The sequence below is a fragment of the Geotrypetes seraphini genome, chromosome 1 (assembly GCF_902459505.1).
Source record: "Geotrypetes seraphini chromosome 1, aGeoSer1.1, whole genome shotgun sequence".
NCBI lineage: Eukaryota > Metazoa > Chordata > Amphibia > Gymnophiona > Dermophiidae > Geotrypetes > Geotrypetes seraphini.
Window position 1 is genome coordinate 159,855,810 of NC_047084.1, and position 17,362 is coordinate 159,873,171.

Consider the following 17,362-nt stretch of genomic DNA (forward strand, 5'->3'; position numbering starts at 1 on the left):
TATTTTTGGGAGGGGGCATGGCATGAGTTGGGAATGGGTGTGGAAACTTTATCCAGCTAGCGTGTGCTGATTAGCATGTCCTAAAGGAATAATCTGGACTTAATGCAGGAGCACTTTAGCAACTCCTAAATAAGAGGCAGTACGTGTTCCCATATTATTTCTTTGCAAGGTCTGTATGCTAATGGGAAAATTAGTATGGAACCAGCAACCCTCCCCCCCCAAAAAAAAAAACAAAAACCTCCCCAACCAAAAAAAATATTCTTCCAATATATTACTGTAGTAATTCTTAGCAAACATGCACAACCCAGATTTTGCCATGGCTTAGTAAAAGGGCCCTTTAACATAAGATCCTAAGACTAGCTTCACTGGGTCAGACCAATGGTTCATCAAGCCCCGTATCCCATTTCCAACAATGGCCAATCCAAGTCAAAAATACACGGCAGAAACCCAAATAGTAGCAACTTCGCATGTAACTGGTTCAAGGACAAGCAGTAGATTCCCCCCATGTCTCTTTCAATAGCAAACTAGGGACATTTCCTTCAGGAAATTGTCCAATCCTTCTTTAAACCCAGATATACTAACTGCTGCTACCACCATCCTCCAGGAACAAATAATGAGTTGCAATAATTGATTTTGGATATTATAAAGGGAGTGAATTATGATATTAAGAGAATTAGAGTCAAGAAGAGGGACCAAAGATCTTATCATCCTAAGTTTGTACAAACAGTTTTTGACCAATGCACTGATTTGGGGACAAAAAGAAAGTTTATTATCAATGATGACACCTAATATTTTGGTCGATGGGGTAGATTCGAGAGGGGTATTGTCAATGGAAACTGGTGCGACTAGCTGTAAACCTTCTTTCCATGGGATCTCTGGTCACTCTTCTTGACTCCAATTCTCTTAATATCATAATTTACTCCCTTATAATATCCAAAATTGATTATTGCAACTCATTAAAAGGGTTGTGTCAAAAAGATATCACATCAACGTCCGTGCTTCTTTCAGCTTAGACCACCATTTTCCCACTTCTCTTATGTCCTCCCATCCTAACAGTTTTTTCTTCAGGTACTCTCCCAATTTGCTAAAGTCTGTACGTTTGAAATCCAGGACTGAGTTTTGTGTGGCTGCCCTCCACTTTAGCTGTTATATTAAGCCAAACCGTTTGAGGATCGCTACTTCTCAGGTAGGCACTCACTCAAACATTAGAGATATTCTCCCCATTTGTGAGTTCCAGATCCAGTATCACTTTTTCCCTCATGGGTTGTTACTATTTGTCTGAGCAGAGCTTCTTGAAAGGCATACACAATCTCCCTACTTCTTTCAGATTCCACAGATGGAACTTTCCAGTCTGCATTCGGCAATTGAAATCACCCAACAGCAGCACGTCCTCTTTCTTTTCGAACTTTTGGATCTCTGCAATCAAATCTTTATCAAATTTGCTGCAATCAAGTCAGAGGTCTGTAGACTACACCCATGTAGATGGAAGTTCCATCTTCTGTTTTCAGAGCATTCCACATCACTTCTTCCTTTTGCATTTCAGTCGCTTGGATAGCGGTCTTTACATAGAAAACTACTCCTCAACCTTTTTGGCCATCTCTATCCTTCCTAAAAAGATTATATCCTAGTATGTTTGTATCCCATCTATTGTGATTCACTGAACCGTGTTTCTGTGATAGCAACAATATCCAGGTCTGCCTCTAACATCAGGGCTTGCAGATCATGAACTTTGTGAGCATTTGTGGTCATTGCTTTCCAGCTATCTTTCAGTGGTAAACTCATTTTATGTATATTTTTTTTATTTAAAACATTTATATTCTGTTTTTAACCAAAGCGGCTCACAGTTTAACATACATAATCTTTAAAACACTTCCACTTCCTGTTGCGTTGCTGAGAAGTGAGTTGATAATATTATCTATGCTGCTGTCTTTACTACCATCACATCTTGTCTTTTGCTGGGGGTGGCCTCCATAATTGACCTTCAGGCATACACCACCCCTACCTTCTAGTTTAAGCTCCTAGAAACATAGGGACAAATTCTATAAGAAGCGCCCAAAAGTTAGGTGTCGAAATAGGCACCGTTCTGCGCAATTCAAGTACAATTGGGTGCTGTTTAGTGAGCGGCACCTATTTTGGAGGCACCCAATAAATAGGCCAGCTCTAGGCACAACTAAAAGTTAGGTGGCCATGCGAGCTTTTAAGCACACTTAAGAGCAGCGATTCTGTAACAAGGCGTCTAACACGAAGCCACGCCCAACACGCACAGCGCCTATTTTTAGGAAGGCCGCCTAAATTTTTAGAGGCGCCTTGTTAAAGAATCGCTCTCTCTTGATAGGCACCTAAGTTTCGATTATTGCTGATTAAAAAGCTTAATTGAGCTTATTATTCAATTTAGATAGGCGCTTATCTAGCTGGACGCCTCCAAAATATTAGGCGCCGGCTACAGAATTTGGGCCATATTGTCTAAATTTCTCAACAAGGATTACATAAGAATAGCCTTACTGGTCCATCAAGCCCAGTAGCCCGTTCTCATGGTGACCAATCCAGGTCACTAGTACCTGGCCAAAACTCAAAGAGTAGCAACATTCCATGCTACCGATCCAGGGCAAGCAGTGGCTTCCCCCTTGTCTTTCTCAATAACAGACTATGGACTTTTCTTCCAGGAAATTGTCCAAAACTTTCTTAAAACCAGCTACGCTATCCGCTCTTACCACATCCTCTAGCAATGCTTTCCAGAGCTTAACTGAGTTAAAAAATATTTCCTCCTATTGGCTGTAACTTCGAGAATCCCCTAGTCTTTGTAATTTTTGACGGAGTGAAAAAATTGATCCACTTATACCTGATTCTTTTTCCTGCTGTAGTAAGATGTAGCCCATCATTACAATATAGTCTCTTAACTTTCCACACCCTCCTATGTACATAAAGCCTTCTTGACAACACCAGGCTTTGAGCCATCTATTGAAGTCCTTTGTGTTTTTAACTCTTTCCTCTCCCTTTCCTTATCTAGGCAGTACTTCTAAAAAAGCTACAGTCTACAAAAGATTTTAAGCCCTCTCCTAGCTTCCCAAAAACTTTCTGCACTACAAGTGAGGAGTTGTTGGCCAGGTCATTTGTTCCCAAATGGATAACAACATCAGCTTCAGAATTCTTAGTTTCTTCCCTAATTATAGACAGTATGGGGCTCATAATCGAAATAGAAAAATGTCCAAAAACCAGCCTAAGTCGGCACTTGAATGAACATTTCTCATAAACGTCCAAGTGCCGATAATAAAAATGGGTTTTGGACGTATTTCTAAACGACCTAGGCCTTCATAGTGCCACTGAACGACCAAAGCTAAACGGAGCGTTTCGGGAGGCATGTTGAGGGTGGGAGTTGGGTGGGATGTGGGCCGGCATAGACTTAGTCGTACAGCATATATAACCAAAAGTTTTACAACAGAGCCTAGACGGAACTTGGATGTTGTGACTTAGACCAGTGTTTTTCAACCTTTTTACACCCATGGACCAGCAGAAATAAAAGAATTATTTTGTGAACCGGCTAACTACAAGGACTAAAATTTAAAATCCCCGTTTCTGCCCCATCTCCGAGAGCTCGGTCACCTCAGTAACTATAGAAAAATAGACAAATAGTGCAAAATATAGACAGCAGATATAAATTCTCAAAACTGACATGTTTTGATCACTAAATTGAAAATAAAATCATTTTTTCTACCTTTGTCATCTGGCGATTTCATGAGTCTCTGGTTGCGTTTCCTTCTGTCTGTGTATCCTTTCTTTCATTTCTTTCTTTCTGCACTCAGGTCCAAGAATTGTCCCTTTCTATTCCCTCCCTCTTTCCTTCCTATGTCCTTAGTGCTCCCAGTGCCTCCTTCCCATGTATTTAGTGCCCTCAGTGCCTCCTTCCCATGTCCTTAGTGCCCCTTCATGTCTTTAGTGCCCCCAGTGCTTCCTTCCCATGTCTTTAATGCCCCCCAGTTTCTCCTTCCCATGTTCTTAGTGCCCCTTCCTGTCTTTAGTGCCCCCAGTGCCTCCTTCCAATGTCCTTAGTGCCCCTTCCTGTCTTTAGTGCCCCCAATGCCTCCTTTCCATGTCCTTAGTGCCCCTTCCTGTCTTTAGTGCCCCCAGTGATTCCTTCCCATGGCTTTAGTGCCCCCAGTTTCTCCTTCCCATGTCCTTAGTGCCCCTTCCTGTCTTTAGTGCCCCCAGTGCCTCCTTTCCATGTCCTTAGTGCCCCTTCCTGTCTTTGGTGCCCAAAGTGCTTCCTTCCCATGTCTTTAGTGCCCCCAGTGCCTCCTTCCCATGTCTTTAGTGCCCCCAGTGCCTCCTTCCCATGTCTTTAGTGCCCCTTCCTGTCTTTAGTGCCCCCAGTGCCTCCTTCCCATATCTTTAGTGCCCCCAGTGCCTCCTTCCCAAGTCCTTAGTGCCCCTTCCTATATCTTTAGTGCCTCCTTCCCATGTTCTTAGTGCCCCCAGTGCCACCTTCCCATGTCTTTAGTGCCCCCAGTGCCTCCTTCCCATGTCTTTAGTGCCCCAGTGCCTCCTTCCCATGTCTTTAGTGCCCCAGTGCCTCCTTCCCATGTCCTTAGTGCCCCTTCCTGTCTTTAGTGCCCCCAGTGCTTCCTTCCTATGTCCCTCTCACTGCCTTCCACACTTTGTACCACTCCCACCCCCGAAGCCAACCTGCCTGCCTGTCTACCTCTCTCCCTCCCTCCTTGGCCAAAGCCAGCCTGCTTGCCTGCCTACCTCCTTCCCTCCCTGCCGTGCAAAAAAAAAAAAAAAAAGCCTCCCTCCTTCCTTTCCTCGGGTCGGCTGCTATCTTACCGCCCTGCTGCTGCTACTGCTAAAGCCGACACGAAATCTTCTTTCCAACGTCAATTCTGGCGTTGGAGAGAACGTTCTGGGTCAGCCAATCGCTGCCTGTCTGGCCCAGAACGTCCTCTCCGACATAGAATTGACATCGGAAAGAAGACATCCTGTCGGCTTTAGCAGCAGCAGCAGGGCGGTAAGATAGAAGCCGACTCAGGGAAAGGAAAGAGAGAGGCTTTTTTTTTTTTGGGCACGTGACAGGTAGAGACAGGAAATGATCGCCTGTCCCGAAGCTGTGTGTGGGGACAAAAAAAACCATCTAAAGTCACCAGATAAGCACAGTAAACACATAAAACAGACCCCCACACACCACCCCAATGATCACCAACCCCCCCAAACCCCCATAAAAATTTTAATCATAATTTTAAAATTCAGCCTCCAGACATTATCACCTGGCCGCCTGGCATAGGAAAGCCTAGTTGTCCAGCCCAGAGGGTCTTTATCTGCCGTCATCTACTATGTTACTATGTTTGGGGATGGGTTAGGGACTCATGGAGAGGAGGACCCATGCTCATAAGCCCCTGTAATCACTGCATTGATACTTAAACATGTGCACTCCCCTATACACCCCTTTTCTACTGGCATATAAGTGGCTCCTGCAGCCATAAGGGCTATTGGGGTGGTAGATAAGTGAGTCTAGGGGATTCTGGAGGTGATTTGGGGGGCTCACCGTAACCTATAAGGGAGCTGTAGGGAGGAGAAGACATGGCACCCTTTTTGTGAAGTTTATAGCAGTGCCCTGTAAGGTACCCCACTATTTAGGTGGCATGTCTAGGTGTGCAGTCCTCACTTTGCAGACCCCTCCCACATCCAACAGGGCTTGTTCTAGGCGTTTTGGACTTGGACGGAAAGTTGGACAAAAATGTGGTATAAATATAGATGATTTAGTGGCTTGGACAATCAAATTGGCAGGACGTATAATTAGACGATTTTCAAAACGAAAAAAAAGTTGGACGTATCTTTCAAAAATGTGTCTTAAGCTGTTTTTTTTACTTTGAACGACTTGCGAGATGGACATAAACGGACTTAGACGTCCCTTTCGATTATGCCCCTCCACTTGTTTGGTACTCCCAGTAGCCAAGGATCCTGGGAGACACTTCACTATTTTAAGCTCCTCGACTTGTGTTCCAAGGTTAATGCCTCTGATGATGGAATCCCCTAAAAGCAATTTTCTGGATTGATCTATCTTACTTTTCCATTGTGATTGCTTTTCTTCATGAGTTACCTTCACTGATTCCGGTTCCATTTCAGTTCTTTCTTGAGCACTACAATGCTCTAATGGAGCAAAATAATTCTGTAGGTATAACTGTGAGGGTGTCACGTCACAATCTACCTGACCCTGCTGTGATCCATTTATTCCTTGATTGCATTACTCTTTGAGGCACTGGTGGTAAATTGGTATGATTCTGTGGAGTGTTGGAAACTGCTTTGATTGCATCCAATTCCTGTTTAAAATTACGGAGCTCCTCCCTAATACTAGAAAGCTGAAGACAGATAGGGTAAGCCCGAAGTCTCTGGTGTGCCTTGGAACTAAAGCACCACAACGATTGCACTGTATAAAAGTCATCCTGATTGGTTGGTATTGGAAGTGACTGATATATAGAGAATCGATATATAGTCAAGAATACTTATCAGTAGCAAACCCAGAGGTGAGTGAGACAATTAGGGCTAGATTCACTAAGCCCACCGATCATGTCCCGACCACTTAGCGACCCTGACCCAATTCACTAACATCTGTGCCAATCATGTTTCCAAGTTTCCAAGTTTATTGGTTTTTAATATCCCGACCATCAAACAATTGTCTGGCCGGTTAACAATCTGATTAAAAAAGAATTAATAGTAGTAGAATGTGAATGGAAATATCTTAAATTAAACATAAATGACAAAGACTTGACATACTGGAATGTGAGGGAATTGTGGGGGAAGGGAAAAAGTTACATTGTATAGAAGAAATGGAGAGAGTGGGGAGGGGATGAACATGAGGAGGGGGGAGCGTTGAAGTAATGAATAATGGATATTTGCCTAATGAAAGAAAAAGCGGATTTTTTTTTAGGTTTGGTTAAATGCGTCCCGAAATAAGAATGTCTTTAAATTTGTCTTAAATTTAGCAAGTTGTTGTTCATCACGGAGATGTTGTGGCAGTGAGTTCCACAATGTTGGGGCGGTAACAGCGAAATTGGTTTTACGAGTATAATAAAAGTCTTTTAGGGACGGTATAAAAAGGAGTTTTTGGTCTGAAGATCTCAGTGTGCGCGGGGAACTTTGAGGTATAAGAAGCTTGTCAAGAAAAGTTGGTTGATGTAGAAGTTTGATTTTGAAAGTGAGAAGGATGATTTTGTAAGTAATACGGTAGGAGATAGGAAGCCAATGAGCTTCCTTTAAGAGAGGAGTGACGTGGTCAGATTTACTTTTCTTATAGATAAGTTTTATAGCGGTATTTTGTATTAGTTGGAGGCGTCGTAGTTCTTTTTGTGAAAGGCCATTAAGAAGAGAATTGCAGTAATCTAGGTGAGAAATTACCAGAGAGTGGGTCAAGATGGTGATAGAGTCAGTGTTCAGAATGGAAGTTAAAGATCTAATAATGCGGAGTTTAAAAAAACATACTTTTACTACTGAGCTGATATGCTCATGAAAGGTGAGATTGCTATCGATGATGACGCCGAGTAATTTAATTTTTGTTTCCATTTGTAATGGAATGGATTTGATAGAAATAGTTCCGAGTAATGATTCTGATTTTTTGATGGGAAGTAGAAGCACACGGGATTTATTTATGTTGAGTGCGAGTTTGTTTGAGTATAGCCAATCATGTATGTTATCCAGTTTATTATTTATGTCTTTTGTATCAGAAATATTAGTAGTGTTGATAGGATGGAGGAGTTGAATATCGTCGGCGTAGGCGAAAATTGTAAATCCAATGGATTGGGCTAGTGTAAGGAGGGGAGAGAGAAATACATTGAATAGTAATGGAGATAGTATTGAACCTTGTGGTATTCCGAAAGTTTGTGATTTGGCTGAGGAAGTTTCATTTTTTACGCAGACTTTAGAGCTGCGTTCCTGAAAATAAGATATGAACCAAGAGAGTGCAGAGTCAGTAATGCGGCAATCTTTTAATCTGGAAATGAGGAGAGAATGGTCAATAGTGTCGAAGGCAGCAGAAAGGTCTAGAGAGATTAGAATAACAGATTTTTGGTGCTCATGGTAATATTGAATGGTTGAAGTGAGACCCAGTAAAGATAGTTCAGTAGAATGTGAGGAGCGAAAACCTGTTTGACAAGGATGTAATGCGTGGGTTTTTTCAAGAAATTCGGTTAATTGTGAGTGGATGATTTTTTCAGTAATTTTGGAAAGTAAAGGAAGATTTGCAATGGGACGGTAGTTTTTGGGGTGGGAGGGATCTAGGTTATATTGTTTGAGTTTAGGGAATACAAGTGATGTTTTCCAAGTGGTGGGTACTAAGCTTTCTGAAATTGATTTGGAGATCATTGCCCAGATAAAAGGGCCGAAGAATGAATAGAATTTTTTGAGTAAGAACGGGGGAATGTTCTCTAGGAGGTTATTAGAAGAATTTAGAGATTGTAATATGAGAAAAAGTTGTGCTAGAGAAGGCATTTTAAAGGTAGTACAAGAACTAAAAGAGAGTTGAGTAGATACATTGGGGGTTAGAGTGGAAGGGGCGGGTATGGGTGGTCCAAGAAGGGATCTGATGTCTTTAATTTTTGATTCAAAAAACAGAGATAGTTCAACTGTGGAGGGTGAGGTTAAACTATGAGAATTTTGTTTTTTTCTGGAATATTTAGAGAGTGAATGAGCAATAGTGAGCATAGTAGAGGAATTTCGAGTAGAGGAGATAAGTTTCGAATAATATTCTTTTTTTGTCAATTGAATAGTTGTTTTGTAATGGATAGCTTTTTCTTTGAATAGAACGAGGTGGGTGTTAAGGCGTGTTTTACGCCATTTATTTTCAGACGAACGAAGTTGTCGGCGGAGAAGAACTAGTTTGTCATTATACCACGGTTGTTGTCTCTTTGAAGATTGGATAGAGATAGGTTTTTTTATTTTTTGTTCTGATTCCCCTCCAATCTGCGCATGCAAATGAGGGGAAATGGCATGCAAAGTGGGAAGGATGTGATTCACTAAAGTTTCAAGTTTCAAGTTTCAAGTTTTATTTCACATTTGATGAATCGCCTATTTCGAAATTCTAGGCGATGTACATAATAATATAATATAGAAACTTTAACCTAATTACAATAAAATCAATTAAGACTCACATGAAAGATAGGGTAGGAGGGTAAAGTTACAATGGGGGAGAAGAAAAAAACAAAAAACCAGGAAAGAACGAAAGGTAGGGTAAAATTTTCAAAGTTTTTCTTGCATAAAAATTGATTAAAGGCGTCCTTTAGTTAAATTATAAATCAAAGGCGTCCTTAAATAAATAAGATTTTAAAAGCTTTTTAAATGTTAGGATATCACTTTCAATTCTGATGTAATGGGGAAGGGAGTTCCACCATTGTGGCCCTGCAACAGTAAACATCTCAGCTCTTCTTGTTCCGATGACTTTTAATGATTGCACAGTTAATAAATTTTGATTAGATGAGCGCAAAGATCTTTGGGGTTTGTATGGGATAAGTGATTTTAAAATAAATTGTGGTTCGCTGAATGTGAGGGACTTAAAAATTAGGAACATCAGCTTGTAGAGGATCCTATGGTTAACTGGTAACCAATGCGCGTCAATTAATAATGGGGAGACGTGATCGAATTTTTTTGCATTGTAGATTAACTTTATGGCCGTGTTCTGAATGATTTGCAGTCTTCTTTTTTCTTTTTGGCTGAAATTTAGAAAAAGGGCGTTACAGTAGTCGATTTTAGTTATGATGAATGAATGGATTAAAATCTTTAAAGATGAAGGATAGAGAAATTTGGAAATTGATCTTATCTGTCGAAGTTTGTAGAAACAATGTTTAACAATGGAAGAGATGTGTTCATGATAGGATAAGTTATTATCGAAAAGCACTCCAAGAATTTTAACTGTAGGTTCCGTGCTGATAGGTATATAATTATTAATAAGAAAAGGCACACCGACTGAGCTAGCCGATCCAAAAACAAGCGACTAGTGAGGACCAGTCGCTTGTACAAAAACCCTGCTCAGACCGCCCTGCTCTCTGCCAGGACCCTCCTGTTCCTGCTAGTTTCAGAAGCCATGCAGGCTGAGGCAAAAATTCAGAAGCTGTGTGGGCTGCTGCCGCTCTGCAAGCCTCTGTCCCGGAGTGTCTTTAAAGAAGTGCCTTTTATTTGAACGGAGCTCGCTGCTGTCTTCTACTGCTCTGTCATCGGGGGTTCCTAGAAGGAGGAGGAAGGGGGGGATCCCTGGTGTCGAGTCGGCAAATGGGAAGAGGCTGCTGTCGCCGGAGATCGCCCTTCCCTACAGTGCGAGCCCATGGTTTTAACCCGTTTTAAATCCGTGGGTTAAAACACGGGCTCGCACTCCAGGGAAGGGTGGCAGAGAGCAGGAGAGTAAAAAAAAGCTTTAAAAACCCCCAAAACAGATAGCAAATGCATGTGCAGACCATCTACAGACAAAGTAGATGGTCTGCGCATGTATCGGAATCGTTACCCAGTGATCCGTGTTGTCGGATGGGGGCGTGCCTCCGATCGCCCCCATTTACATGCAGAGGGTTGGAGAATCGGTCGGCCTGCCTCGGATCGCCCACAGATCGGATAAGATCAGTGGGCTTACTGAATCTAGGCCTTTGTCCTTAATCCAGCAGAGAACCAAGCAGATGCGAATTAGGTCTATAGGTACTACAAGCACAGGGATAGGTGGAAGGGCCTAGGCAACCAGAGAATTGTGAGCTATGAAACCTATCTCCAATTTTATTTTCTATTAACACACCTTTCTATAACTCTGTTTGCAACAGAGCCTGCCTCCAGACAAAAGGTGGGGGGAGAAGGCTAGCACAAATACTTTAAGAAATAAAGTTATTAGAAGGGCCACTGATTAATATCTAGTTTCCAACCAGGCTGGCAGTAAACAGAGATTTTAACAGTTTTGCAAAAAAGTTAGTCTAAGCTGTGTGCACAGGTTCAGATTAAGAGAAAGTCTGAAATGTTTTTGTTTGGAGGGTGTTTGAGAAAGTACAGAAATTCACAGCAACAGAATAGATAATCCAAAATCCAGTAAAAGATTAGCCAGCTACAAATATGAGTGCAATATTACACTTAACTCAAACAGTGAGGTCACAGACAAGTCCAGGCAAGTGTCCAGACAAAGGACCAATTCATATTAGAAAAACAAAATGATCCACTAATGCTCACTTGCTACAATCATGTCCATTATCAAAAAATTTTTAAAATGTGAAACCATAAAAAAAATTATAAAATACAACTTTGCAATTTAACCACGAGCATCAGGTGGCTTTCAGAGCTGGCATTTTAAGTGTCCTCATAATTATTTAGTGCCACAGAGAATTGATTTAACTGAACAGGATTTGTAGATTAGACAGGAGATTCCTGTCAAGTTACAGCCCTCTAAATTTGGCTACAAATTGAGGGTATTAACATACGGTAACTACTTATTTCTTCAGCACAGATTTCTATATCCAGTATAATATATAGCCTTTCAGCAGAGCTAAAAATGGTCCAGACAAACCTATAGGAATGTATTAAGAATCTTGTTAAAACCAACAAGACTCTCCCCTTAAACACAATGCCACCTTGGATGCTAAGGGATGTCAAGTCAACACCTATGAACATTAGAGAGTATACAGAGAGAGCTTTTGGTCAGCATGGTAATGAAGAAGTCAGTGTAGGCCAAAATTATTTGGCTGGACACTGAATTCCTCACACCAAAATCACAATCAAAACTGATGGGAAGCCCGAAATCAACATGGAGATTCACCATCATTTCAAGTCCAGCTCAGGTGGGTGAAGATTTAAAGCCATGTCTTAGAACGGATGAAAGGAGTTTCTGGTCTTGATCCTGTTCCCAGAGGCATTTTTTTCATACCAACTAGAGAATGACACGGTAACAAAATTCATCACCGTTCCCGTCCCCATGGATAACCACGGGAAATAATCCCATGTCATTTTCAAGTGTCTATTTCAACCTCAGTCCTTCTACACCAGCATTCTTCAAAGCAAAGCTTGCGGGTCAGTGGCTGTGCTTATGTGAGCCAAGGATAATGAAGCCATTGTGACATCACTAATGTGATTGGCTCTTAGGCACTGGTGGAATGAGGCATTATGACATCACAATATCTGTTCTGGATACCAGAGACTGTCATTTTGTAGTGTCTGTTTCAACCTCAGTCCTTCTACACCAGCATTCTTCAAAGCAAAGCTTGCGGGTCAGTGGTTGTGGCCATTCATACTCTGATTCTCCCCTCTCTCTTTAAAGAATGACATGAAGATGGTTTCCCGCGGTTATCCACGGGGACGGGAACAGTGATGAATTTTGTCACCATGTCATTCTCTAATACCAACTTCTGTCAAATTTTTGCCAACCAGTGAATTCTGTTACACATCTAATCACCAAGCATTGGGGGGGGGGAGGGGGAGGAACACGACATAAAATCGAGGACTATAAAATATACTGGGAAAATGACAGAAACCTTCACATATAAGTGTTTAAGTAGAGTTAAGTTCAGCAAAGAATGGCATAAGTAAAGGGGAGTCTGATCTTTTCTCAATTTAGGATTGGGGAAGGCACTCAGAAAGTTACCAAAGTGAGACCATCTGCCCTTTGACTTGACCACTTCCCTTTCTCAGAATACCAAAGCACACTTGTCAACACATAAACCCAGAGAAAGGAAGTTCTGAAGCGATGACCTTAATCCATCGTTACCTGCGCCCGAGGTCCGGCTGCACCTCCTGCCTCTGCGGAGCTCTCGCAGCTCCTCCTCGTCCTCCTCCAGCCAGGCTTCAGCCATCAGCAGCTCATTGGAGACACGGGCGGGGCGGGAAGGCGGCCGCAAGCCAGACCCCCGATCCTGCAGGGAATCAGCAGCACATCTGCACCGCAGCTGGGGAGGGGGGGAGGGGCCTCCGCTCTCCTCGCGCCCGAAGGAATCAGCGCGTCGGCACGGCAGCTGGAAAGGGAGGGAGTCCCTTGCTCTCTTCTCCTCCCCCCCTAAAGAATCAGCACACCTGCGCCACAGCCGCAGGGAAACGGATTTCCTCCCCCCACCCTGTGGAATCAGCACATCTGGCACCGCCACTGAAGAGAGAGGGGGGAGGGGATTGCTTCGCTTTCACCCGCTCCGGCTTCCCCGGCCCGATTTCGACTGGCTTCTCGGTTTTCGTTTCTTTCGTCCGCGAGGAGGAGGAGGAGCAGCAGAGCTGGGGGGGGGGGGGGGCTGCGGGGGCGAACTCGGCGGCGGCCGAGCGGCTGGCGTTTCGCTCTCTCGGGCCCTTTCCTTGAAATATTCCGGTGTCAACAGGAAACTGGGCCGACCTAAAACAAAAGGAAGAGGAGGAAGGGAGGGAGGTACCTGCGGCGGGAGGTAGAAAGGGGGCTGGATCGGGTCTCCCGCTCGCTCCTGGCTGAGCGACGTGCTCGGGGGACGCGGTGGAAACATTGGGAAGGAAGGCGCTGGTACTTGAGCCTTTTCTCAAAGGGTTATTTCTTCTTCTCCCGCCCCCCTCCAAGAGGACTTTTTTTTGAATGGTTTATTTTAGTCGCATAATCTATTACAAAATCTGCACGGCAAGTTTTTGTATATGTAGACCGATACGACGGCTTATTGAGCTTCGAGTGTGTTTTTTTGCCGGAAAAAAAAAAGTTTTCCCGCGCTTCGCACTCATTCCGTAGCGCGTTAACAGTTTTGACGCTCATAGGAATTCTATGAGCGTCGGAGCTGTTCCCAGCGGCCAAAAAACCGCGCGATGGTTTTGTAAAAGGGAGGGAGGGAGAGGTAAATTAATAAGAAGTAATAAAATACAACTTATTGTTTTGTTTTATTTATACTGTCAAATTAAACAGTATATTTGTAGCATTATTATTTTTGCAGTGAACAGTGGTGTACCTAGCATATGTGACACCCGGGGCCCATCATTTTTTGGCACCCCCCCCCCCCCATCTGTACGAAAAACATGATTTTTAGTAAAAAGCCGCACGTCACACATGAGTACCTAGGAAAAGGCAGCATCTTACATACTGCAGTGAGCAGTACAACATCAATACACCCATTGTAAAACTAAACAAGCCAGACTAGTACAGATCAATCCTACACCGTCAATCCTAACAGAAAACCATGTCTTTCGAACACACAGAACACGGAAAACACCTTCACCTAGTAAGGAATATGTCATCACAAACTAACCCCTTCCCCTTTTACAAAACTGTAGTGTGGATTTTAGCCACCTCATAGAATTCTGAGCATCAGAGCTGCTACCACCATGGCTGGCGCTTGGAAATCTGTTCTTTTTTTGTGTTTATTTTATCCAATCTGGTTTTCTGATACATCAGGTGCCATCAGTGGGGACCATCTGAGGAAGGAGTGTTTCTTGGAAACACAGTCCATGTTAGGTCAGGTCCGGTCCACATGAATATTAGGATCAGGTTTTTGGATATATTTACTGTAGTTCATGTATTTGTTTTATATATGTTAAGATTTTTGCGTTTTAAATAAATTCCTGCACCCTGTACATTTTCCTGCAGTTTGGTTTTGGTTTTTGCATTATTATTTTTGTCAGAAAAAGGTGCAGTTGGGGGTCTGTTAATCAGGTTGGAGGGGGGGGGGTTTCTATTCGTGGTGAGCTATAACTGTCTTATATTAGGAATGAAGGGGATGCAAAAGTGGCATTTCTGCATATCACAGCCCATTCATCCCCTACATTTAAACTAGATATAAGGAGATACTATAAGAAGTCCCAAAGCGCTTAGAAACCCCTTTTAGTCGGGTCCAACCAGGCAGTAAAACATCATTCAGTATTTGATAGCATCATTCAATGAAGTCTTCCATATAGAAGTGAAGCCATAAGAACCTTAATGGATCAGCCCAGTGGCCAATCCAGGTCACAAATACCTGGTAAAAAAAAACAACCCCAAATAGTAGTAACATAGTAGCTACTGATCCCAGATTAAGCAGTGGCTTCCCCCATGATAGTCTCTGGAGAATATGGCCTTTTCCTCCAGAAACTTGTCCAAACCTTTTTTTAAAACCAGCTACATTAACCACATCCACTGGCAATGCGTTCCAGAGCTTAACTATTCTCTGAGTGAAAAAAATATTTCCTCCCATTGGTTTTAAAAAAGTATTTCCCTGCAATTTCATTGAGTGTCCCCTAGTCTTTGTAATTTTTGATGGAGTGAAAAAAATCGATCCACTTGTATCCATTCTACACTACTCATGATTTTATATACTTCAATCGGTTCATAGACAACCCCGCAAAAGACAAAGGCGCGCACCGACAACTGAGCGCAAGACGGAGGTGCACGCTGAAAAAAATTAGTTTTTAGGGGATCCGACGGGGGGTTTTGTTGGGGAGCCCCCCCAGTTTACTTAGAGATCGCGCCGGCGTTATGGGGGGTTGTAACCGTCCACATTTTACTGTAAACTTAACTTTTTCCCTAAAAACAGGGAAAAAGTGAAGTTTTCAGTAAAATGTGGGGAGTTACAAACCCCCCATAACGCCCCCACAACGCGGCGTGATCTCTATTAAGTAAAGTGGGGGGGTTACCCCCCCACGCCCCCCGTCGGAGCCCTAAAAAACAGTAATTTTCGGCGGCGCACACCCCCGCACTGTGCTCAATTGTCTGGGCGCGCCTTTGTCCCGGCGCGCTTTTGACCTGACACCACTTCAATCATATCCCCTCAGTCCAAGCTGAAGAACCCTAACCCCTTTAGACTTTCCTCATACATTTCAATATACGTAAACCCCTCACTCCCCTTTCTGTAACACTCCACATTTCCCAGCAATGGAGCTAAGCCATTTACTTTTATAATTCAGCATATGAAAATTATATAAATATTAGAACTATAGTATCCTGGAAACATCTTCCATTGGAAACACATAACCCTGCAAAAAAGACATCTCAACCCATATAGCAAACGCATACCAAAATAGCATTAACTCCCACCATTCTAGCTACAACAACCCTGCCTGTGAAAAGGCAACATTTTAGATATTGCACCAGGCTCTTGATCTTCAATTACATTCCATTAATGTTTATGAATTGCTAATATGCCCCAGAAGGAGTTCAATGCAATTTAAGAACATAAGAATAGTCTTACTGGGTCAGACCAATGGTTCCATCAAGCACAGTAGCCTGTTCACACGGCGGCCAATCCAGGTCCCTAGTACCTGGACAAAACCCAAGTAGTAATAACGTTCCATTCAGAATTCTAAAGAATAGCAAGATTCTGGAATCCCAAAGAGTAACAAAAGATTCCAGAACCCCAAAAAAGTAGCAACATTCCATGCTACCGATCCAGGGCAAGCAGTGGCTTCCCCCGTGTCTTTCTCAATAACAGACTATAGACTTTTCCTCCAGGAAATTGTCCAAACCTTTCTTAAAACCAGCTACGCTATCTGCTCTTACCATAACCTTTGGCAATGCGTTACAGAGCTTAACTATTCTCTGAGGCCAGGATTTTAAAAAACCTGCGTTAAAAAGCGACAGTCTGCTAACGCAGCTGTTTCGATACCGAATCTAAAAATCCGAGACATTCTTAAAAAGTCGCACATAAAAATAAGATTGGCGGACAGCGGTGAAGATTTCCTACATTTGCATGTGCCCATTGCTGTGAAAACCAGGAGACTTCTCCGTGTGCTACAGATTGCCTTCCCTCCACGACGCTGGACAGGGTGAGCAGGGAAGGGGGTGCTGCTGGACAGGGGTGAGGTAAAAGGAAGGGAGAAGGGCTACTGGTGGACAGGGAGAGTAGGGAAGGGCTACTGCTGGACAGGGGGAGCAGGGAAGGGGTGCTGCTGTACGGGGGGAGGTAAAAGGAAGGGAGAAGGGCTACTGCTGGACAGGGGGGAGGTAAAAGGAAGGGAGAAGGGCTACTGGTGGACAGGGGGAGCAGGGAAGGGGTGCTGCTGGACGGGGAAGGTAAAAGGAAGGGAGAAGGGCTACTGGTGGACAGGGGGAGCAGGGAAGGGTACTGCTGGACAGGGAGGAGGTAAAAGGAAGGGAGAAGTGCTATTGCTGGACATGGGGAGCAGGGAAGGGAGGAGAGACAGAAAGAAAGAAATGCCTAAGTCTACACATCTATTCTAGCACCCGTTAATGTAACGGGCTAAAAAACTAGTATATGTATAAATGAGTGGAATTTCTGAAAACAACTCTCCTAAAATTACTACATTGACGTCCTATCTGCTTCCACTCACTGTTCAGGCTCTTCATACTCCCCTACAAGTACTTGACCCTTATTACCTCTCCTCTCTTATTCTCATTCATTAGGCAAGTCAGTCCTATCTATGCTCTTCTCCTTCATCGCCGACTCTCAAATCCACACTTTCAACCTTGTCGCACTGTGTGCAGAGTCAGCCAAGG

The 17,362-nt window shown here is 43.2% G+C and overlaps 1 protein-coding gene across 2 annotated transcripts in view; it reads right to left on the minus strand.

Moving 5' to 3' along the window:
* The window catches only part of SH3D19 (SH3 domain containing 19), a 245,957-nt gene extending 232,522 nt beyond the window's left edge, over positions 1–13,435 (minus strand). The window contains exon 1 of one of the 2 annotated variants that reach the window (XM_033940651.1): positions 12,707–13,435. In XM_033940651.1, the coding sequence (XP_033796542.1) occupies positions 12,707–12,791 (85 nt within the window). In that variant the 5' untranslated portion in view covers positions 12,792–13,435. The remainder of the gene's footprint in view (positions 1–12,706) is intronic. The other variant, XM_033940641.1, reaches the window with a different exon arrangement.
* Between the last annotated feature and the right edge of the window lie 3,927 nt (positions 13,436–17,362).